Here is a 26,138-nt window from a genome sequence, read left to right on the forward strand (position 1 = left end):
TGCAGCGAGGTTCAGGCAGAGTAGAGCCCCTTACCAGTCAGATAACGCAAGATGGCTTGTTCTCAGTGTAATTCTCCATTCTGTCCTCTACCAAGCTGCTAAGAAAACCTGTTTGGAAACTGTATTAAAAATTCTCTATTTTGAGTTCATGCTTTGGTGCTTCAACATTCTTCTCCCTGCCTTACTTCTGAGCCCACACCCAAAAGCAGCTGAAATCCCTTCAAAACAAACCCAACCCCTGGACTCGAGCTTCCCCCTCTCTACCTCCCCTGCTTTGCTTTGGAACCACCCAGTGAAATTTCCTGGCGCCAACTCAAATCGACCCGCCTCCAGACCCCAACAAAGGCTTCGACCCATGAGTTCTTGTTTCCCACCTACTCGGTCAAGAACCCTGCTGCTGGCTGTGCCCTTTGCATCCTGTGTGGCATGCAGTGACCCGCTCTCTGGGACCTGTGAGTATAATCAGCTTCTTCTCTGCTTCTGCTGTGGCCACGCCAACTTTACTATACCTTACCCGCATCGACATGCTTCCAGTAGAAACCACGAGAGAGGACAGTGTAAGTACCTCTCCTCACAGCCCTTCTCTGGGTAATGGGCCATGTGTAACCCAGTACCTCAACTCACACGTGAGGAAAGGTCCCAGCTCAAAACACTCTGCTTTTCCACCCGGCAGGATCATCAAGACCTACAGGGACACACATGCCTGAGAAATATCCAGCTCACACCAATGCAGGGCTGAAATCAATCCCCACTGAGGGAAGCTGGAAAGATTTCATTCTAGTTGCACAGAAGTAATTCCTCTTAGTGACTCAGACTAGGCGGAGAACCCAAGCCAAGTGCAGCCTCCCCGGGGAACCTGGTTTTTAACAAACTGGCTGGAGAAAAACCCACACACCCTTTTAATGCTAGTTTGACGGAGTGAAAACAAATGTGTGTTTCAAGTGTGCACACCTTCCACAAAATAGAGGCTTCATCTCTATTTTTCTCTTCTTTCTCTATCGCTATGGTCACTGGGACACATGCACACTGTGACATGCCTTTAAAAATGCACACACACCCACACACATTTATATACTTATCCTGCAAGCCTCCTTCATGATTAGCCCAGCCTGATTCATGCACAGCACAGGTATTTAGGAAAATGACTATTCATTCTCTACTACCCCACAGTCTGGAAGCTTGGACGGCAACCACAGGGTAACTATGGCAGGCAGCCTCTCAGATGGTCCCCAAAGATCCCTTCCTCCTGCTATTCAGTGTCTTATGTAATCCCCTTCCTTTGAGTAACTTGCTTCCAACCAAGACACTAAAGCAGTACTGAGGGGATGTCATTTTTGTGATCACTGCCAACCTGCTGGCAGACCCCCTGCTGAAGGCTTTGATGAAGGAAGCTACTTTGTAGGAGAGGTCCGCGTGGCAAGAAGCTGAAGGTCACCTCCTGGCAACAGCCAGCGGGGACCCGAGGCTCTCAGTCCGATAGTCCTTGGGGAACTGAATCCTGCCAATAACCACGTGAGGCTCTTTCCCCACCTGGGCCTTCAGATGAGGCCCCAGGTCTGGCAGAGAGCCCCTGACTAGACCCTATAGAGCATAATAATGTGTATTGTTTTAAGCTGCTATGTTTTGGGGGGCAATTGGTTATGCTGCAGTAGATCACTAATACACTGGGGAAGCAATGGATGGGCTCGGCCTATTTTTAAGTTTGTGGGTTCCAGAGAGAATCTCAAAAATAGAGAACCAGAGATAAAACAGGGACAACTGAACATGGCAGAAATCAGCAAGAAGACAACAATAACAAAGAATGACAACCCTATAAAACTCCCAGCATGGAAAAGTAGCTAATGTCAGGATCCTAATATGACCCCAAACTGTAACCCAAGTCCTACAGGACAGGCAGAAGTTAAAAGAAGGGAGAGAGAATGATTCTAGAAGGGATTAGAACAAGAAGCAGCTCACCTACATTAACATTCTGATTTTAACAGTCATCACATCTAAGCTGCAATAATCTCAACTTCTTTGTTTTAAACCAAAGACCTAAGGAATGAAATACTTTCAAAACACCATCTCTGCTGGCCTGAGCAGCCAGATGTTTAAACATGAAATTCTACTGACCAGGTTTTTTCCTTTGTGCATTCTCGTTTCTGAGAGACAGTAGTGTATTAAATCGAAATGAAGGATGAGTCCCACGCGGTGGAAATAGCAGTATTTCCACTGCGGGGCTTAGCAGAAACATGAGAAGTTTATGTGCGTCACCTGACACCCCTCCCTCCAGACCTAGAGGGTACCTCTGTCTGTGCAGAGTATCTATTACACATGGAGCTCTCTGGCCGGTCAGCTGGGACAAGCATCTGTGACTTACAAATCTACCTCATCCTAACTTGAAATGCACCCGAGCTCTGTCTAAACCTGGGGGGTGGGACTTCCCTGGTGGCTCAGTGGTTAAGAATCCGCCTGCCAGTGCAAGGGACACGGGTTTGATCCCTGGTCCGGGAAGATCCCGCATGCCATGAAGCAACTAAGCCCGTGTGCCACAACTACTGAGCCTGCGCTCTAGAGCCCGTGAGCCACAACTACTGAGCTTGTGTGCCACAGCTACTGAAGCCTGCGCGCCTAGAGCCCGTGCTCCGCAACGAGAAGCCACCACAATGAGAAGCCCGCGCACCGCAACAAAGAGTAGCCCCCGCTCGCCACAACTACAGAAAGCCCGTGTGCAGCAACGAAGACCCAACGCAACCAAAAATAAATAAAATTGATTCTTTAAAAAATAATAATAAATAAATAAACTGAGGGTGTTTTTAGGGAGAAAAAAAAAAACTCAGGGTTGAACTGAGCCACAGCTTTGGGTCATTTCAATATAAACTATGTTTTCAAAAGTAAACCATACAGCTAAGCTTCTGTACAGCAGAAGTGGAAACATTAAAGAGCCAGGTTCAGACAATCCCGAAAAACCCCACATCTGGAAAGGAGTAGAGGGGCTGTGCTGCCCTGACATGTCTATTCTGTCAATAACATATGGCTTCAGGCTGCTGGTCCACTCAGCCTGTCCTGCTGAAACCAAAGGGAAAAGGAAGGAGGAGGAGAATCAAACATCTAGCAAGGAGGTCAGGGTCAAGCTATTCGATCAGTTAAGAAGCTCCCAGGAGTTACAAGGCTGTTCTTAGCAAATCAGCTCAGTGGGCCCAGGTATACGGGGACAGAGGCAAGAAGCAATTTGATGAGAGAGGGAAAGCCTGCATTTTAGGTTTCTATTCCTAAAAATCAACCCTTTTCCCACCATCCTCTCATTCCCAGTGTCTCATTTAACCATTATTTGTGTGCATTACTGACAGATGTTTTGAAGATCTTTAGTGATTATGTAGATTTACTGAATGATCTCTATATTAAGGTACTACTAATCCCAGTTTCATGAAGATTTATAATCAGTGTTATGCCTAGTTTTTCAGTTACAACCTCATACATTTCTAAGTTAAATTTGAACAGTTAGTCCTGCTTTCTGGTTTAGTGATTTTATAAAGTTCAGTATGAAGTCTTAAAGACAGATTTCTGGGAGAAAAGCTTTGAGTACTTAGGTATGCATTAATATCCTTTTATATCTGTGGATTTATTTCTTCTTCTCTCTCTCTCCCTCTCCCCTTCCAGAGAGAGAGAAGAAAGGGAATAAATTACACAGAAAGAGCTGTATGTATGTTTAGAGATAGCTTAAATTACCACTTCACGCAGGGGAATAGCAACTAAAAATTAGGCAGGACTGGAAGTGCTGAATTAAGCCATTAGCCAGAGAGATTGAAGGATGGAGACTTCCTCCCAGGAGGATATATGCCTTTCCCCACATCCCTCCTGGCTACACTAGCTCCAGGGAACAGAAGGCTACAAGCTGGCAGGGTCTCCCCACTGCTCCAGGCACGGCTCTTCCAAGGACCACCATACATGCTCAACAATCTGGTCCCAGGGCAATCACCCTCGGCCTCTCTTTCTGACTCAAAGGACACCTTTTCTTTCTCTTTCGGCAGTTCCACAGCGGTGTGAGTCAAAGGAAGGGAGAGGCTTCTGAGAGGCCCTGGGGATGTGCACCCAAAGCAACGTTCAGGGTCGCTGAGGCCGCCCACAGTTACTCACCGGTGCACTGGTGCCCGTCGCCGGCGTAACCAGGCAGGCAGGCGCAGCTGAACGAGCTGCCTCCGTGGTGAATGCACTGGGCCTGGCTGGCGGGAGCACAGTTGTGACGGCCATCCTCACAGGGGTTGGGAGGTGGGGTGATCACTGAAAAGAGAAGAAGGCAAGGATGTCCAAGAGCCCAGGCCTGCGAATGGGCGAACCCTGCACACCAACAGCATCGGGACATCTGGAGGCTTATAAGGAATGCAGGTTCTCAGGCCCCAGAGCAGAGCCAGTGAATCAGAATAGGAATTTTAACAAGATCCCTAGATGGTTTGTATGCATATTAAAATTTGAGAAGTGCTGGTCATGGTTTGTGGCTATAACACTAGGCATGAAGATCAGTCATTAAAAACTGTCCTTGATTAAAGTTTATAACTCCCCAGAGCACTGCTGCTTTGCATGCCCGCATATGTACGTACGTATGTACGTACGTACACACACACACACACACACACACACACACAGTCTCTGTGATCACTACTTTTTCATCTCACTGCATTAAAAAGGGGGTTGTCTCTAATATCATCTAGCTCTAACAGTGGGATGAATTTGGAATTCTAGTTCTTTCGGATCCACTCTTTGGTCAAGGATTTTTCTGGAATTCTAGAAAGGCTATATTTATTACAGACGGAGCTCTTTGACCAGTCAAGTGAGACAGGCCTCTTTGAATTACAAATCCATTTCATTCTAATTTGAGAAACATTTGACCTCTATCTAGACCTGCTGATATTAGAGAAGTTCATAGTCTTGTTACATGATTGGGCCAAACACCAAGATACACAGCAGTCCCGACAGAGGTGAACATTCTTCCATAACTTACACCAAAAATATCTATTTAGAGAAAAACAACAACAACAAAAACACCCAAACAAAAACAAAACCCCAACAAACAGGGCGGAACTGAGCCATAGCTTTGGGTTATTTCAATGTAAATTGTCTGTTTTCTAAAAAACCATCCAACAGAACTTCTGTATAACAGAAGTGGAAACAGTAATGAGTCCAAGAGCAAGGTTCAGCATGATTTTGGCTAAAAAGAGGCACAGTTTTGGCACTCACAGACGCAGGTGTGCCGGTCGTCTGCAAACTCATAACCACTCCGGCACTCACACCTGTAGCTTCCCAGCAAGTTGACACACACAGAGTTGGGGCCACAGCGATGGAAGCCAGTTGCACATTCATTTACATCTAAGAAGGAATAAGAACAGAAAAAGCTGCTTAAACCACAGTCCCCACAGGTGGAAGGTCCGCAAACTCAATGTTTGCTCACCCCTAAGAGGTTTCAATGGGACCAACAGTTGGTAGACTCAACAGGGGTTGCAATGTAGGCCAAGCACCAGATGTGGACGCATGTTGCAGATCGTCATAAACATAAGCATTTATTTCAAGTCATTCAAGTATGAGCCCCAGGGAGATATGTTTTGAACAAATATTCTGAGAATTCTTTAAATATTTAAACAATTCTGAACATTTAGAAGAGAAACACACAAAGTAACGATTTTTCTTTTAAAATGTAAAGACATTTCCACTACTGCTTTTGAGATACAGTAAGTGAAAGAAATAGGTGAATGTCTGAAATCTGAAGGTAACCAGAAAATGCACTCTTTAATGAATGTAAAAAATACTTGATTCCGTCTTAAAATGACAACATTTGAGAATGTAAAATATCCAGGCATTACAAAAGCCATTTTCAGAGTCCCAGCCAGAAATACCCACCTCCAAACTACCCTCTTAAACCTAACCAGAATATGCTTAGTTTTTAAATAGCTGTATTTAGATGAATAGCTGCTAAACTCATTGATCCATGGAGACGACAAAGCAGACGCTTGTCTTCTACGGATATAATGTTGGAGGACTCCATGAGGGAACGCAGAGCATACGGCTCTTACCCACGCAACTCCGTCCATCTCCCTGGTACCCAGATGCACACTCGCAGGTGTAGTCTACACCTGTCGCCGGATGGCACTGAGCCGTGGTAGCGCATGTGTGACTCCCGTCATAGCAAGGATTCACTGGGGTGGGATCTGAGTCCCCTGCATGGGTAGAGAGAAAATAAAAAGCAAAATCACAATCTGGCTGTCATAAAGAGAACGGCACAGAAGAAAGAAGATCGGCAAGTCTTTGGAACTGGCTGTGGACCTGTCTGTCTGGGGCCCGCCTGGCGACCTTACTAAATTATTAATATCCAAAGCGAGGGCGGATCATCTGCGTCGCAGTTTTCGATTCCAGAATGGCTTCCCCTTGCCCACTCTGCAGACAACTAACCTTTTCTTGTTTACAGCAGGTTTGTGTCAGGGAATTAAAATATCCAACACATGGCATCCTTTTATTTAAAAGTGCTTTCATTCTATCTTCTCAGGATAATTCTCTGAGGCAGGCTGTCATTCCTTTTATTGGTAATTTTCACCGATAAGGAAAATAAGCGAGAGACATTAGAAAAATTGCCCAAGCTCACAACGCCAGGAAGTGGTACATCAAGGACTTATACCCAAAATTTCTGCCTCCTAATTGCGCAGTCTCTCACTAAGTGCACTATTCCATGGGTCAAAATTCAATTAATGAGAAAATCTTGCTTTTTAAAAAAAAATTTATAAGACCAAATAAATAGGAATGGCTTTCACAGTATTTACTCTTTAGGATTAACCTTGCCATGACTCTGTCCATCCACTGGGTAGTGATGACTGTTAACATCTGAAATCTTCCCTAAAGATCTTTACTTCTAGATCGAGTGTAACAGTAATGTGTATTAAGCACTTATGTGCCTAGCACTGTTCTAAACCCATACATATACCATTCCATTAAATACTCACGTCTATAACGTGAGGAAGGTATCGTCATCATCTTCATTTTACCGCAGCACAGAGAGGTCAAGTAACCTGCCCAAGGTCACACAGCCAGAAGAGGTGGATGCATCAAAAAGCTGGGCAGTCTGGCTGCAGAGCCCACCCATGCTTTCCATCATTTTGCTACAACTACCACCAAAGGAACTTCATAAAGTCATCTAATCAAAGCCAAGAGCACAGAGATGGTGGCGCTGGAGACAGCCCCAGTTGCCCAGACTGGATGAATCCGTTAACTTTGGGCACTTCCATTTACTTCTCCAATTCCTCAGGTGTAAAATGAGAATAAAAATAATGCTTATATCTGCTAGAACTGCTGAAGAAAATAAAGAAAACCCAACTCAATGTATGTGAAAGGAAACTCCACCACAGGCCAGCCCACACAGCCCCGTGACTGCGTTCCTTCTTCCTCACCAGCCGGGCAGAGTTCATTCTCGCTTGCAGTTTTAGCTTCGTCTCAGTCCTGAGAATTAATTCTGACCTTAGATTCAAAAGATTGCATGAGCCCCACCCAAACCTCCCAGGCTCTACCTCAAGCCATCCCTGCTCCTAATGGGGCTCCATCTAAGTCATGATAACTAGACTTCTGTCCCCGGGTTTCTGTCTCGACAGCCAGCTTGGTGAACAAGCCTACCTTGCCCTCCACAGCTGTCTCACTGCCCTAGAAACCAGCAGCTTGGCATCCCTAGACTTTGGCAGTACCAACTCCTCCTGGACTCCCTTTGCTTTCACTCTAGCTCACACACATCTCCCCACCCCCTGACCTCACGTGGGTGGGCCTCACCCACATAATTCCCAGTCTAGATCCAAGTGCTTGCTGCTGTCGCCTACCTCACAGATGGGCTTCCCTCTAGTCCTTAGGATGCCTGGCCACTTCCCCAGTGCTAGCCCACCACCCACGTTACGACTCTTCCAGTTTCCTCTATGGGTCTGCTGTGAATGGGGATGCCTTGGCCGAGTCCCTGATGGGACGCCTTCACTTTCTGGTAAACTCCCATCATCGCTTTATAAGAAGCACCATGTGTGGTCCCGCGGCGGAATATTCTCCTATCATTGATTCCCACATTATGGCCTGAAAATAAGGAGGGCCATGGGTTTACCCTCAGTTCACCTCAGTGACATTGGCTGGAGTAACGGAATCTTTGCAAGTAAACAGGACCAACAGTGGCTCTAGCATTTTTAAACCTGAGGAGCTGAAGTACGCCAGCAGAGGCCTCGCTCCCCAAATCACACAGACATCCATGGACGTCCCTCAGCCCTCCCCTCTGGTTCTCTTGCCAGACGGGCCCGGGAGCACAGCACTGGGGTTGACTTGATCGTATTGCCCAAGGTCCTGAGTCAGTCCCCTGAGTGTTGCAGTTGAGAAAGACAGGGTTGCATCCTCACTGAAGGCCCCACGTGAGACAAGAACCTGACTGCCCCCCATTATTCTCTCCATTTTAGGAGAAGGTTTTGTACCAATTCCTGACGTACCCAGTCAAAGGAAGAAGTGAGCTTTGAAATGTTTTCGTTTACAAACACTAGTAGCTTAGCCCTCATGTTCAGTACTTTGCAGTATCAAAACTTCACCGTGGCACACTCCAGCAGAGAGTAGTGAGTATATGTAATGTCAGGAGTTTACCACCCGGTGAGGTATTAAAAGAAAAAACATGCAGCACAAAAGTTGATTGGCAAACTTGGACAGGACACACTAGCGTACCTGAAATTGAGGAGAAAGTGTGCGTAATTACATCATGCTGACTTAAAACAGACTTCACTGACAGCACGGCCACATCATTTGCTGAGCCCAGCGCAAAACGAAAATGTGGGACTCTTTGTTCAAAAATTATTAAGTTTCAAGATGGTGACAGCACAGCTTTAAACCAAGCGTCAACCGTTTCTGAGCCTGAGGCCCTGTGCTCAGAATTTGGTTTCCAAACGCACTATATTCAAAACCCATTTCTAAAAATGTTTGGTTATCCATTCTCTATGGCTAGGTAGCTTTTCTCCTATTATAGTAAATAAAGAAGAGCTGTATCCTTCTTAAGACATTTTGTATTTCACCCTTACCCTCCTGAACAGCTTGACTCTCTGACAGAGGATCTGGAACTAATTTACTCATTTAATCAAGAGGGGAAGAGTGGTTTTCCTTAAAGGAACAGTCCGTTCAGCTTCAATGCATGGCCCTCTGCCCAAAGGCTCCTCAGCTGGAGAGCTGAGCGCGAAAGCAAAGGCAGGAAGTGTTCCTGGATCCTGCCCTGTGAACCCACCAATACCAGCCAAGCCGTACGGGAAGCTCAAACTCTCAGGGAGGGCAGGGGGCTGACTGGAGGGTTGTGGAGGTTCTGGACACTCCTTCTAGAACCCGGGACGCTGAACCCGGAGCTCCCACGTCAGGTGGGGCAGCTGTGTTGTTTCGCGCGCATGCCAGCCAGATAAACGCTCCCTCCAGAAAAAGGCAAAGGCTCTTGAGACAATACTGCCATGCACTGCGAGGGGAAAGAAAAAAAAGGTGGTGTTTTGTTTTCCTTTTAATAAATTTTCTTCTTTCTTCCCCATTTTTCTCCTATTCGGGTAGAATGAACAGTATTGCTGTTTTCTGTAGGGGTGGATGAGCAGGGTTAAAACCCAAAGGGTAAATCCCCACGTTCCTTCTTTTAAAGTTTGGTCTATATCACGAGGCAGTTGCGGGGTCTGTGGAGTCGACGTGGAGCCGCGGTGCCGTGAGGGGGAAACAGTGGGCTCTGGAGCTGGCGTTGGGTTCGAGTCCCAGCTCAACACTTCTAGCTGTGACCAGGCAGATGACTTCATGTCTACACCGAAGTCTCTGTAAAATGAGTAATAATTCCCTTACTGGGTAGGGCTGTGGTGGGGATTAAATGAGTTAATTCACGCAAGGTACTTAGAACAGTGCTTGGCATCAGGAAGACTGTCCTTTGCTACTACTAGCACTACTACTTATTATTATTATTATTATTTGACCTGGGTAGAAGGGAAAAATCATGCAACTCTAAGGGTAAATTAGCAACTTGGTACCTGCCAGTTTGCTGGCTTTCTGACCCTTTGCTACTTCTCCCTTTGGCTGTGTCTCCAGGAAAGATACACCCAGAGATCTGTCTTTTCCTTACATGATTCCAGAGTCTGAATGAGACCTTGAGGGCTGGGAGGCTCTCCTGATCTTCTTACAGATCAGACACCTACACCCAGCAAAGGGCTGAACTGGACATTCAAAGGTGAAGGTCATTTTCCCCTGGTGTTTTTGTTGAAATCTCTCCTTGAGATCTTTTCCTTCCTTCTGAGGTACGTGTTCCTGTAAAGTCAGCTGACATTTTTATACTATTAATTCACTACCGTATGACCCCTTCTTCAGACACTCAATGGCTGCGCCCCCCAACCCAATTTCTTAAAACCAAACCAACAAACCACACCAACAAGCTCAGGATTCCCGTTTCAAATCACCTCTACATCCTAGGGAGGAGCCCTGTCCTCTTACCTTAATCTCCTGTTATCATACTGCTGAAGTGACTGCTGCACATCGAGCCCAAGGAGGCTTAAGGGGCCCTCAGCTCCAGCGGTGAAGCACAGACTCTCCAGTTACAGACTCGCCTCTCTGAGGTATGGATTCTGGGCTCAGCAGTATCAATACGGAACTGAACAAGGGAAACATTCTTTCTCCTCATGTGCCTCTTCTAGGGGAAGACTGCCTACTGGTTTTGAGAATTAAAATGCTCCCTTGATCTGACAAGGTCATTTCACATCTGTAGAGTTCCCTGACTTCCCAGGCTCATCCTCTGGCTTGCCTAGAACATTTTTTAAAAATTAGCATACTTTTTTAAAACAGGTTTAGGTTTACCAAAAAATTGAGCAGAAAGTACAGTTTCCATAGCTATCTCCTACCAATTTGCACAGTTTCCCCTGTTATTAATATCATGTATTAGTGTGGTACATTTGTTATAACTGATAAACCAATATTGATATATTGTTATTAAGTAAAATCCATAGTTTACGTTGGCATACACTCTTTGTGCGGTCCAGTTCTATAGGTTTTGACAAATGTATAATGATGTGTATCCACCACTATATTATCATACAGAATAGTTTCACTGCCCTAAAAATCCCCTGTGCTCTACCTATTCATCCCTCTCTCCCTCCCCCCGAGCCCCTGGCAACCACTGATCTACTTACTGTCTCTACAGTTTTACCTTTTCTAGAAAGTCTAGAATCACACAGTACAAAGCCTTTTCAGACTGGCTTCTTTCACTTAATAATATGCACTTAAAGTCCCTCATGCCCTGTAGTTCCTTGATAGATCTAGAACATTTGTATCCAGAGCTTCAGTGGCCATGGCTCACGGGCCCAACCACTCCACGGCACGTGGGATCTTCCCCGACCGGGGCATGAACCCGTGTCCCCTGCATCGGCAGGCGGACTCTCAACCACTGCGCCACCAGGGAAGCCCGTATCCAGATTTTTAATCAAGCTTCACAGGTGAGGCTAATGATGATTGAAGTATAAGAACCACTGCTTTAGAGTTTTGTTTTTTTCCCCACAACTGTTTTTTCAAATTGATACAGTTCACATACCATGTAATTCACCCATCTAAAGTACACATTCCATGCAAATGGAAATGAAAAAACTGAAGAAACATCAAGTGCGCAATTAATTTTTAATATAGTCACAGAGTTGTGTAACCATCAACCACAATTAATTTTAGAACATTTTAATTTTAATCCCCCCCCAAAAAAGAAACCTTGTACCTTTTAGCAATCAACTCCCTATCCCACTATTATGCCTCCAACCTAGGCAACCACTCATCTACTTTCTGCCTCCGTAGATTTGCCTATCTGGGTATTTCACATAAGTAGAATCATGTAATATGTTATCCTTCATGACTCATTACCTTCACTTAGCATAATGCTTTCAAAGCTCGTCCATATTGTACCATGTAACAGTGCTTCATTCCTTTTTATGTTTTATGTTTATGTCTCCATGGCGTATCCTCTCCACATAGGTTTTCAGGATGCAGCGTCACCCATTATAGAAGAACTACTACACTTTCATGATCATACGTTAGTAATCATATTTTTCATCAGCTCCTTGGTCCTCTATATTATTTTACTCATATTAGCAACTAAACTAACACATACAAGTACAATAGATGCACGAGAAGTAGAAACCATCTGGACAATCTTACCAGCCATTATCCTAATTCTAATTGCCCTGCCATCATTACAAATGCTTTACATGCTGGACTACATAACACTTCCCTTACCGTAAAGACTACAGAACACCAATGATCCTGAAGCTATGATATACAGACTATGAAGAATTAAATTTTGACTCCTATATAATTCCAACATCAGACCTAAAAACAGGAGAATTACGACTAGTAGAAGTAGACAACGGAGTAGTTTTACCTACAGAAATAACAATCTGAATACTAACCTCCTCAGAAGACATTTTACACTCATGAGCTGTGCCTTTATTAGGCGTAAAAACAGAGGCAATTCCAGGATGCCTAAACCAAACAACTCTCATATCACCACGACCAGGTCTATATTACAGACAATGCTCAGAAATCTGTGGATCAAATCATAGCTTTATACCCATCGTCCTTGAACTAGTACCACTAAAATACTTTGAAAAATGATCCTCATCAATATTATAAATTCCTTAAGAAGCTAAATAGCATTCACCTTTTTAAGTTAAAGACTGGGAGTTAAAACTCCCTTTCATGATGTGCCACAATGCAACACTTCAACATGATTTATTACTATTCTATTAATAATTCTAGTCCTATTTATTGCATTCCAACTAAAAATTTCAGAATATACTTATTATTCAAATCCAGCGTTGATGTCTACCAAAGTACAAAAACAATCTACCCCTTGAGAAACAAAATGAACAAAAATCTATTTGCCTCTTTCATTGCCCCAACAATAATAGGACTTCCTATTGTTATCTTAATCATTATATTCCCAGGCATTTTATTCCTAACATCTAATCAACTAATTAACCATTGTATAATTTCAATTCAACAATGATTAGTTCAACTCACATTGAAACAAATAATAGCTATTCACAATCACAAAGGACAGACCTGAGCACTAATACTTAACATCACTTATTTATTCGATCAACAAATCTATTAGGACTATTACCACATTCATTTATACCTACTACACAATTCTCAATAATATTAATAGCAATTTATAATATTAGGAATATAATAATAATATTAGGAACAGCAGTTTCTCTATGGGCAGGAACTGTAGTTACAGGCTTTCATCACAAAACAAAAGCGTGCTTAGCTCACTTTCTACCACAAGGAACACTGGTTCCTCTTATTCCTATGCTAGCAGTCATCAAAACTATTAGCTTATTCATTCAACCAACAGCTTTAGCCATACTATTAACAGCTAACATCAGAGCAGGACCCCTATTGATTCATTTAATTGGAAGAGTGACTCTAGCATTGCTGAGTATTAGCACCACCACAGCTCTCATTACATTTCCTATCCTTGTCTTACTTACTATCCTCAAATTCACCATTGCAATAATTCTAGTTTATGCATTTAGCTTACTAGCAAATCTTTACCTACATGACAATACATAATGTCCCACCAAACTCATGCATATCACATAGTAAATCCCAGTCCCTGACCCCTTACAGGAGCTCTCTCAGCCCTTCTAACAACAGCAGACCTAATTACATGATTTCACTTCAACATTATTATTAGCACTAGGCCTACTAACTAATACCTTATCAATAGATCAGTGATGACAAGACATCATCTGAGAAAGTACTTTTCAAGGCCATCATACACCAAGTGTTCAAAAAGGACTTTGATATGGAATAATCCTATTTATTATTTCAGAAGTCCTTTTTTTTTTTTTTTTTTTTACCAGTTTCTTTTTGAGCCTTCTACCACTCATGCCTTGCCCCTACACCTGAACTAGGGGGATGCTGACCACCAACAGGCAACCGTCCTCTAAATCCATTAGAAGTACTACTTCTTAATACCTCTGTATTATTAGCCTCTGGGGTATCCACTATCTGACCTCACCACAGCCTCATAGAAGGAAACTGAAAACACATACTCCAAGGTCTTCTTAACACAGTCGCCCTAGGCATTTATTTTACATTTCTACAGGCCTCAGAATATTACGAAACATCCTTTACAATTTCAGATGGGGTATACAGGTCAACTTTCTTCATAGCTACAGGATTCCACAGACTGCGTGTAACTTTTGGCTCTTCCTTATCGTCTGCTTCTTACATCAATTAAAATATCACTTCACGGGGCTTCCCTGGTGGCGCAGTGGTTGAGAGTCCGCCTGCCGATGCAGGGGACACGGGTTCGTGCCCCGGTCCGGGAGGGTCCCACATGCCGCAGAGCGGCTGGGCCCGTGAGCCATGGCCGCTGAGCCTGCGTGTCCAGAGCCTGTGCTCCGCAACGGGAGAGGGCCCAACAGTGAGAGGCCCGCGTACCGCAAAAACAAACAAACAAACAAAAAACCACATCACTTCACATCTAACCACCATTTCGGCTTCAAAGCCACTGCCTGATATTGACGTTCTGTAGATGGAGTATGACTATTCCTTTACGTACCCATTTATTGATGAGGATCTTATTGTTTTAGTATTAAATAGTACAATTGACTTACAATCAATTGGCTTCAGTAGAATCCGAAAAAGAATAACTCTAATATTGACATTAATTACAAACATAGCACTAGCCTCACTACTTGTATTTATCACATTCTGACTTCCCCAATTAACTATTTACACAGAAGAAACAAGTCCTTATGAGTGCGGATTTGACCTTATAGGATCAGCACGTCTACCTTTTTCCATACAATTTTTCCTGGTAGCCATTATATTCCTCCTTTTTGATTTAGAAATTGCTCTTTTACCCCCTACCCTGAGCATCTCAGACAAATAATCTAAAAACAATACTCATTATAGCTTTATTCCTAATTTTATTACTAGCAATCAGCCTAGCCTAATGAATGAACCCAAAAAGGACTAGAATGAACTGAATATGGTAATTAAACGAAATGATTTCAACTCATTAGATTATGATTAAGTTCATAATTACCAAGTGCTTTTAGTGTATATAATTATTATAATATTTACAGTATGTCTTATAGAATTATTAATATATTGATCTCACCTACTATCTTCACTATCATGCCTTGAAGGCATAATATCATCACTATTCATTATAGCAACGCTGGTAATCCTAAATACACATTTTGCCCTAGCCAGCATAATACCAATTGTTCTGCTAGTGTTCTCAGCTCGAGAAGCCGCACTCGGACTATCCCTACGAGTAATAGTATCAAACACATATGGCACTGATTATGTACAAAATCTTAATCTCCTCCAATGTTAAAAGTTATTATTCCTACAATTATACTAATACTACTAACATAATTATCAAAGAACAACATAATCTGAATTAATACCACAGTCCATAGCTTATTAGTCTCATAGCCTTTTTCTTCTTAATCAATTTAAGGACAATAGCCTCAACTTTTCACTAATTCTTTTTCCCCAGCTCATTAGCACCATTACTAATTTTAACAACATGACTCTTACCATAATTAACAGCCAGCCAATTTCACCTACCTCAAAGAATCATTAACTCGAAAAAAATTATATATTACCATGCTAATTACATGACAAATATTCCTAATTATAAAATTCACTGCCACAGAATTAATCTTATTTTATATTTTATTTGAAGCAGTACTAGTTCCAACACTTAGTATCATTACCCGATGGGGTAATCAAACAGAATGTCTTAACACAGGACTTTATTTCTTATTTTATACACTAGTAGGATCACTTCCACTCCTAGTAGCACTAATACATATTCAAAATGTCACAGGCTTACTAAATTTTCTAATACTTCAATATCGAACACAGGCAATAGCCAACTCCTGACCCAACATTTTCATATGACTAGCATGTATGATAGTCTCTCTAGTAAAAATACTCAACGGCCTTCACCTTTGATTACCTGAAACACATGTAGAAGCCCCCATTGCAGGATCCATAGTCCTCACAGCTGTACTACTAAAACTCAGAGGCTATGGTATATTGAGAATTACAACAATACTAAACCCACTAATATATTTCATAACATACACTTTTCTCATACTCTCCTTATGAGGAATAATCATAACTAGTTCAATTTGTTTATGCCAAACAGATCTAAAATCACCTATAGCGTATTCTTCTGACAGTCACATAGCACTTGTTATTGTAGTCATTCTTATCCAAACACCTTGAAGTTATATCGGGGCCACTGCTCTAATAATGGCCCACTGCCTCACATCATCCATATTATTCTGCCTAGCAAATTCAAATTACAAACGAATTTACAGCAGAACAATAATTGTAGCCCGAGGTCTACAAACATTCCTCCCAATACCAGCATGATGACTACTAGCAAGCTTAACAAACCTAGCTCTACCCCCTAACTATCAATCTAATTGGAGGACTCTTTGTAGTAGTAACATCCTTTCCATGATCAAATATCACCATTATCCTCATAGGAATTAACATAGTAATTACCACCTTATACTCACTATACATATTAATCATAACAAAATGAGGCAAATATACCCACCATCATTCACATGAGAAAATGCTCTCATAACCCCTTCACATTTTACGTCTCTTACTCCTATCGTTAAACCCCAAAATCATTTTAGGGCCCTTGTACTATAAATATAGTTTCAAAAAAAACACTAGATTGTGAATCTAGTAACAAAAGACTAAATATTTTTATTTACTGAAAAAGTATGCAAAAATTGCTAATTCATGCTTCCATATCTAACAGTATGACTTTTTCAAACTTTTAAAGGATAGCTATCCATTGGTCTTAGGAACCAAAACATTGGTGCAACTCCAAATAAAAGTAATAAACTTATTTACCTCTTTCACACTAGTTATACTATTTATACTAACGATACCAATTATAATAACAAACACCAACATCTACAAAATAACACATACCCATCCTTTGTAAAAAAAACCACTATCTCATATGCTTTTATCACCAGCTTAATTCCAACGATAATATTCATTCATACAGGTCAAGAGATAATTATCTTAAACTGACATTGAATTACTATCCAAACCCTTAGCTTCAAAACAGACTATTTCTCAATATTTGTGCCAGTAGCATTATTTGTCACATGATCTATTATGGAATTTTCAATGTCATACATGCACTCAGATGCTCACATGAATCAATTCTTTAAATACTCCTTTTTCTTATCACAATACTAATTCTTATCACCGTTAACAATCTTTTACAACTTTTCATTGGGTGAGAAGGAGTCGGAATTGTATCTTTTCTACTTATCAGGTGACGATATGGACAAGCAGATGCAAATACAGCCGCTCTCCAAGCAATTTTATATAATCGCATTGGAGACATTGGACTTATTTATCAACAGCATGATTTCTATTTAATTTAAACTCATGAGACATACAGCAAATCTTTATACTTAACCAAAATCACTCAAACCTACCTCTAATAGGACTTGTGTTGGCTGCAGCTGGAAAATCCATCCAATTTGGCCTCCAGCCATTCCCTCAGCAATAGAAGGCCCTCCTCCCGTTTCAGCTCTATTCACTCAAGCACAAGAGTTATAGCAGGTATTTTCCTACTTATCTGCTTTTACCCTTTAACAGAGAATAAATGTACCCAAACAATAACATTATGTCTGGATAAACATAACTACATTATTTACAGCAATATGTGCTCTCACCCAAAATGACATCAAAAAAATTGTTGCCTTCTCTACTTCAAGCCAATTAGGCCTTATAATAGTAACAATCGGTATTAACCAACCTTATCTAGCATTTCTCCATGTTTGCACACATGCCTTTTCCAAGGCCATCCTGTTTATATGCTCTGGCTCCATTATTCATAGCCTACATGATGAACAAGACATTCGAAAGATAGGAGGTTTATTTAAAGCAATACCTTTTACCACAGCGGCCCTCATTATTGGAAGTCTCTCACTGACAGGAATACCGTTCCTCACAGGTTTCTACTCTAAAGAACTAATTATCGACACTGCTAACACGTTGTACACCAACGCCTGAGCCCAGCAAATAACTCTCGTCACCACATCCCTTACAGCTGTCTATGGCACTCGCATTATTGTCTTCGCACCATTAGGACAACCTCACTTTTCTACTTTAATGAAAATAACCCACTGCTAATCAATTCTGTTAAACGTTTATTAGCTGTAAGTATCTTTGCTGGATTCATTACCTCCAGCAAAATTCCCCCAATGACAATCCCACAAATAACAATACCTGATTACCTGAAGCTAACTGCCTTTGCTGTGACCATCCTAGGTTTTATTCTGGCATTTGAAATCAGCCCCACTACACAAAACTTAAAATTTAAATATCCCTCAAATTTCTTCAAATTTTCCAACCTCTTAGGCATTTCCCATTATACACCGCTTCCCACCTACTTAAATTTATCAACGAGTCAAAAATCAGCATCATGTCTCCTAGATTTAATCTGACTAGAAAGCATCTTACCCAAAACGACTTCCCTTATTCAAATAAAATTTTCTATACTAGTGTCAGACCAAAAAGGCCTAATCAAACTATATTTTCTTTCATTCCTCATTACCCTTGCCCTAAGCATAATTCTATTTAATTACCATGAGTAACCTCTATAATAGCCACAACACCAATAAGTAATGATCAACCAGTAACAATTACCAATTAAGAACCATAGCGATACAACACTGCAATTCCTATAGGCTCTTCACAAAAAAACCCAAAATCACCTGTATCATAAATTACCCAGAGTCCCCTAGTCCATTAAATTTAAATACAATCTCCACTTCCTCATCCTTTAAAACAAAGAATACTATTGAAAATTCTATCATCAACCCTGAAAGAAATACACCTAGAACAGTCTTATTAGAGACTCAAACTTCAGGATACTTCTCAGTGGCTATAGCTGTCATATAACCAAATACTACTAATATTCCCCCTAAATAAGTAAAAAATACTATTAAACCCCCAAGTGAACCACCAAAATTCAACACAATCCCACAACCAACACCACCACCTACAATCAATTCAAGTCCATCATAAATAGGTGAAGGTTTTGAAGAAAAGCCCACAAAACTAATTACAAAAATAGTACCTAAAATAAATACAATGTATATTATCCTTATTCTTACATGGAATCTAACCATGGCCAATGAAATGAAAAATCATCATTTTAATTCAACTATAAGAACACTAATAACCAACATCCGAAAATCACACCCATTAATAAAAATTATTAACAATGCAATTATTGACCTCCCAGCTCCGTCAAACATTTCATCATGTTGAAATTTTGGTTCCCTTCTGGGCATTTTGTTTAGTTCTACAAATCTTGACAGGTTTATTCCTAGCAATACATTATACATCAGACACAATAACTACTTTTTCGTAAGTAACACATGTCTGCTGAGATGTAAACTATGGATGAATTATCTGATATCTACATGCAAATTCTTTGCTTATTTATTCATGTAGGACAAGGCTTATATTATGGATCCTATACCTTTTTAGAAACATGAAGCATTGGAATCATTATTTACAGTCATAGCTACAGCATTCATAGGCTACGTCTTACCCTGAGGACAAATATCATTCTGAGAGGCAACAGTTATTACTAATCTCCTTTCAGCAATTCCACATATTGGCACAAGCCCTGTCGAATGAATCTGAGGTGGATTTTCAGTAGATAAAGCAACTCTTACACGATTCGTCACCTTCCATTTTATTCTCCCATTTATCATTGCAGCACTAGCAGCTGTCCACTTACTATTCCTTCACAAAACAGGATCTAATAACCCCACTGGAATCTCAACTGATATAGACAAAATCCCATTTCACCCCTACTGTACAATCAAAGATATCCTAGATGCCTTACTGCTAATTCTAATACTAATAATATTAGTGCTATTTTCACCCGACTTACCAGGAACTCAGACAACAACACCCCAGCAGACCTTCTCAACACACCACCTCATATCAAGCCAGAGTGATAATTTTCTATTTGCATATGCAATTATACGATCAATTCCTAATAAATTAGGAGTAATGGCCTTAATCTTTTCAATCTTAATTCTAGCATTTATCCCAATGCTTCACACATCCAAACAACGAAGCATAACATTTCGACCTCTCAGTCAATGCATATTTTGAGTACTAGTAGCAGACCTATTAACACTAACGTGAATTGGAGGACAACCCACAGAGCACCCCTTCATTATTATCGGACAACTAGCATCCATTCTATATTTCTTTTTAATTCTAGTACTAATGCCAGTAACTAGCATCACTGAAAATAATCTCCTAAAATGAAGAGTCTTTGTAGTATCAATATATCTATTACCCTGGTCTTGTAAACCAGGGAAAGAGAATAACACATCTCCCTAAGACTCAAGGAAGAAGCTCCAGCTCCACCATCAGCACCCAAAGCTGAAATTCTATTTAAACTATTCCCTGAAGATTTGTTATGGGACATTTACAAGATTACTAAGTACAATCTTAGTATTAAAATAACCTCTTTTTACCATAAATTCCATGTACTTCATGCATAATGTGTATTACATAAGTACATGTACATATCATACATAATACGTGATATGTATAATCGTACATTATTTACCCCATGCTTATAAGCATGTACATTACATAGTACATATTATTGATTGTACACAGTACATTAAGTCAAACCAATTCTAGTCAACATACATATCATACCCACTAGATCACGAGCTCAATCAGCAAAGCTGCGTGAAACTATCAACCCCACTTAGCAGGTGTCCCTCTTCTTCCTCTGGGCCCGTAACTTGTGAGGGTTTCTATTAATGAACTTTATCAGACATCTGGTTCTTCAGGACCATCTCACCTAAAATCATCCACTCTTTCCTCTTAAATAAGACATCTCGATGGACTAATGACTAATCAGCCCATGCTTACACATAACTATGGTTTTATGCATTTGGTATTTTTTAATTTTTATAGGGATGCTGGGACTCAGCTATGGCCACGTGAGGTCTTAACACAGTCAAATAAACTGTAGTTGGACTTTAATTGAATATTATTTACCAACGTCATCAACCATAAGGTGTTATTCAGTCAACGGCTATAGGACATAAGGAAATTACACACACATACATATACATACACATACACATTGAACAGGTAAATAACCTGTTTAACAAGCCCTCCTTACGCCCCACTAAATCCCATATTCTACATGCCCATAATGCCCTGTCAAACCCCCCAAACAAGGCAAAAACATATAAATACATAGAATTTAGTTAATTTATCCAACAAACATAAACAATGCTCAAAATAGGATATACCTAGAAAATAAACCCTAATCGTACCAATGAATTACTTAGATATCTACCATTTATATAGACAGGCATCTCCCTAGATCTATGGACCATTTTTATCAAAATTTTAATACTAAACCTAGCATAAATCATACAACTATATACATGTTATTTCACAATATAAACACAACTTGTTAATGTAGCTTAAACCCTAAAGCAAGACACTAAAAGTGCCTAGATGAATTTATCAACTCCATAAACACCGAGGTTTGGTCCCAGCCTTTCTATCAGTTTTGTTTTGTTTTGTTTTGTTTTTTTGCGGTACGCGGGCCTCTCACTGTTGTGGCCTCTCCCGTTGCGGAGCACAGGCTCCGGACGCGCAGGCTCAGCGGCCATGGCTCACGGGCCCAGCCGCTCCGTGGCATGTGGGATCTTCCCAGACCGGGGCACGAACCCGTGTCGCCTGCATTGGCAGGCGGACTCTCAACCACTGCGCCACCAGGGAAGCCCTCTATTAGTTTTTAATAAAATTACACATGCAAGCATCTGAGCCCCAGTGAGAATGCCCTCTAAATCCTTAAAAGGACCTGGCGTCAAGTACACTGAGACTAGTAGCTCATAACACCTTGCTTAACCACACATCCACAGGAAACAGCAGTGATTAAAATTAAGCCATAAACAAAAGTTCGACTAAGTTATATTAACTAGGGTTGGTAAATTTCGAGCCAGCCACCACGATCAAACGATTAACCCAAATTAATAGAAATTCAGTGGAAAGCGTGTTAAAGAGTAACGTAAAGTTAAATTTTAATTAAGCTGTAAAAAGCCATAGCTAAAATAAAAATAGACTACGAAAGTGACTTTAGTATTTCCTAATTACACGACAGCTAAGACCCAAACTGGGATTAGACACCCCACTATGCTTAGTCCTAAACCCAAATAATTATTACAACAAAGTTATTCGCCAGAGTACTACCAGCAGCAGCTTAAAACTCAAAGGTCTTGGTAGTGCTTCACACCCCTCTACAGGAGCCTGTTCTATAATCCATAAACCCCGATAAACCTCACCAACCCTGGCTAATTCAGTCTATATGCCGTCTTCAGCAAGCCCTGAAAAGGAATAAAAGTAAGCATAATTGTACATAAAAACATTAGGTCAAGGTGTAACCTATGGAGGGAGAAGAAACGGGCTACATTTTCTATCTCAAGAATGTATTTCTCACTACACGCAGGTTTTTATGGAAACTAAAAACCAAAGGAGGATTTAGTAGCAAATTAAGAATAGAGTGCTTAACTGAATAAGGACATGAAGTAAGCACACACTGCCCATCACCTTCCTCAAGTATTACGATAGCTTCCTACAATCTATTACTAAACACTAATTATATGAGAGGAGACAAGTAACAAGGTAAGCACACTGGAAAGTGTGCTTGGATAAATCAAAGCATAGCTTACATAAAAGCACCTAGTTTACCCCTAGGAGATTTCATAATTTATGAACACTTTGAACTAAATCTAGCCAACCCCCCACAAGTTTTACTAATATAAGCAAATTAAGTAAAACATTTACTCCACATTTAAAGTATAGGGGATAGAAATTTAAAATATCCTCTGGCACTACAGAGAACCTACCTTAAGGGAATGATGAAACATTAAAAGTAACAAAAAGCAGTTAACCCCTTGTACATTTTGCGTAATGATTTAACTAGTAAACATTTAACAAAGAGAACTTAAGTTCAACATCCTGAAACCAGATGAGCTACTTATGAACAGTTTATTAGAACTCATCTATGTAGCAAAATAAGTAGATTTATTATAAGAAGATTTATAAGTAGAGGTGAGAAGCCTAACGTGCCTGGTGTGTCCAGGAAAAGAACCTTAGTTCAACTTTAAAAATTACCAAAAAAATTATAAATTTTAATGTACTTTTAAATGTTAATCTTAAAAGGTACACCTTTTTAGAAATGGATACAACCTTATCTAGAGAGTAAAAACAACACCATAGTTGGCTTAAAAACAGCCACCAATTAAGAAAGCGTTCAAGTCCAACACTAACTTTATCTTAATACCAATAATAATGAGCAAATCAACTCCTAGCTTTATACTGGACGAGTCTATTGACCAATAGTGGCAATAATGTTAATATGAGTAACAAGAAATATTTCTCCTTGCATAAGCTTACATCAGTAACTAATACTATATTGATAATTAACAGCACATGAGCACAATGCAACATTAAATTATTTATTTAGTAAGAGGTTAATCCAACACAGGCATGCATTCAAGAAAAGATTTTAAAAAGTAAAAGGAACTCGGCAAACATAAACCCTGCCTGTTTACCAAAAACATCACCTCTTGCATAACTAGCAGTAGAAGCACTGCCAGCCCAGTGACAACTGTTAAACGGCCATGGTATCCTGGCCATGCAAAGGTAGCATAATCATTTGTTCTCTAAGTAAGGACTTGTATGAATGGACTCACGAGGGTTTTACTGTCTCTTATTTTCAATCAGTGAAATTGACCTTCCCATGAAGAGGCGGGAATAATAAAATAAGACGAGAAGACCCTATGCAGCTTTAATTAACCCCCCAAAAGACTAACTAAAGCACTAAGGGATAAGAAATTTTTATATGGGTTGACAATTTTTTTTTTTTTTTTTTTTGCGGTACGCGGGCCTCTCACTGTTGTGGCCTCTCCCGTTGCGGAGCACAGGCTCTGGACGCACAGGCTCAGCGGCCATGGCTCACGGGCCCAGCCGCTCCGCGGCTCGTGGGATCTTCCCGGACCGAAGCACGAACCCGTGTCCCCTGCATCGACAGGCGGACTCTCAACCACTGCGCCACCAGGGAAGCCCCCTGGGTTGACAATTTTGGTTGGAGTGAGCTCAGAGAACAAAAAAGGCTCTGAGTGATTGAAGTCTAGACTTACTAGCCAAAACATATCATTTCTTGATCCAAAAATTTATCAATGGAACACGTTAGCCTAGGGGTAACAGCTCAATCCTCTTCTAGAGTTCATATCAACAGTAGGGTTTACGATCTCAATGTTGGATCCGGACACCCCAATGGTGTAACCTCTATTAAAGGTTCATTTGTTCAATGATTAAAGTCCTAGTTGATCTAAGTTCAGACTGGAGTAATACAGGTCGGTTCGTATCTATTCTATATTTCCCTCAGTTCAAAAGGACAAGAGAAATAAGGCCCACTTTAAAAAAGCACCTGATAAACCAGTTAATGATATAATCTTAATTTAATTAATATATACAAAATATTACCCAAGTACAGGGTTTGTTAAGGTGGCAGAGCCCAGTAATTGCGTAAAAATTAAACCTTTGTAACTGGAGGTTCAAATCCTCTCCCTAACAAAATGTTTATAATTAACATCTTAATACTCGTTATCTCCATTCTCCTGAGCCATGGCATTCCTCACATTAATTGAACGAAAAATCCTAGGTTATATGCAACTTTGAAAAGGACCAAATGTCGTCGGACCACATGGCCTATTACAACCTATTGCTGACACAAATTATTCATTAAAGAACCATTACGACCAGCTACATCCTCCATTTCCATATTTATTATTGCACCAATCCTAGCCCTAACCCTAGCCCTAATCATATGAATTCCTCTACCTATACCTTATCCCCTCAGTAATACAAATCTAGGGGTGTTATTTATAATAGCTAGGTCAAGCCTCGCCGTATATTCCATCTTATGATCCGGATGGGCCTCCAACTCAAAATATGTATTAATTGCAGCCCCACGAGCAGTAGCACAAACAATTTCATATGAAGTAATACTAGCAACTATTCTTCCATCAGCCCTTTAAATAAATGGAACTTTTACTTTCTCAACCCTCATCACAACACAAGAACATTTGTGAATAATCTTCCCATCATGACCCCTAGCTGTGATTTATCTCCTCTCTAGCAGAAACAAACCGAGCGCCCTTTGACCTAACAACAGGAGAATCTGAACTCATATCGGGTTTCAACGTAGAATATGCAGCAGGCCCATTCATTATATTTTTCTTAGAATATGCCATTATAATGAATATTTTCACAACAATCCTCTTTCTAGGAGCATTCCACAACCCCCGCATACTAGAACTATATACAACCAACTTTATTATAAAAACACTATTATTAACAGTTTTTTCCCTATGATTTTGAGCATCCTACCCTCGATTCCAATATGATCAGTTAATACATCTACTGGGAACAAACTTCCTACCACTAACACTAGCCCTATACATATGGCACGTCTCACTACCTACTATAACATCAAGCATCCCTCCACAAACATAAGAAATATGTCTGATAAAAGAGTTATTTTGATAGAGTAAATAATAGAGGTTTAAGCCTTCTTATTTCTAGAATCACAGGAATTGAACCTATCCTTAAGAATTCAAAGTTCTTTGTGCTACCATATTACACTATATTCTTTTTTTTTTTTTTTTTTTTTTTTTTTTGGTGGTACGCGGGCCTCTTACTTTTGTGGCCTCTCCCGTTGCGGGGCACAGGCTCGGACGCGCAGGCTCACTGGCCATGGCTCACGGGCCTAGCCGCTCCGCGGCATGTGGGATCTTCCCGGACTGGGGCACGAACCCGTGTCCCCTGCATCGGCAGGCGGACTCTCAACCACTGCGCCACCAGGGAAGCCCCTATCACACTATATTCTATACTAAGGTCAGTTAAATGAGCTATTGGCCCCATACCCCGAATATGTTGGTTTATATCCTTCCAGTACTAATAAAACTCCATCATCT

The 26,138-nt window shown here is 40.8% G+C and overlaps 1 protein-coding gene and 1 pseudogene across 2 annotated transcripts in view; one reads left to right on the forward strand and one right to left on the reverse strand.

Annotated features, from left to right (window-relative positions):
• The window catches only part of NID2 (nidogen 2), a 78,856-nt gene that overhangs the window by 15,098 nt on the left and 37,620 nt on the right, over window positions 1-26,138 (reverse strand). Inside the window, exons 9-11 of one of the 2 annotated variants that reach the window (XM_027111235.1) lie at window positions 6,045-6,188; window positions 5,215-5,343; window positions 4,117-4,260 (exon numbers count right to left, since the gene is read on the reverse strand). The exons of the other annotated variant lie outside the window; for it this stretch is intronic. Of the exons in view, the coding sequence (XP_026967036.1) occupies window positions 4,117-4,260; window positions 5,215-5,343; window positions 6,045-6,188 (417 nt within the window). The remainder of the gene's footprint in view (window positions 1-4,116; window positions 4,261-5,214; window positions 5,344-6,044; window positions 6,189-26,138) is intronic. 2 annotated transcript variants of the gene reach the window in all.
• LOC113622749 (ATP synthase subunit a-like) lies at window positions 11,634-14,194 on the forward strand (annotated as a pseudogene).

Source organism: Aethalodelphis obliquidens, unplaced genomic scaffold (genome assembly GCF_003676395.1).
Source record: "Aethalodelphis obliquidens isolate GAN/ISIS:26980383/991018 unplaced genomic scaffold, ASM367639v1 scaffold10, whole genome shotgun sequence".
Lineage (NCBI taxonomy): Eukaryota > Metazoa > Chordata > Mammalia > Artiodactyla > Delphinidae > Aethalodelphis > Aethalodelphis obliquidens.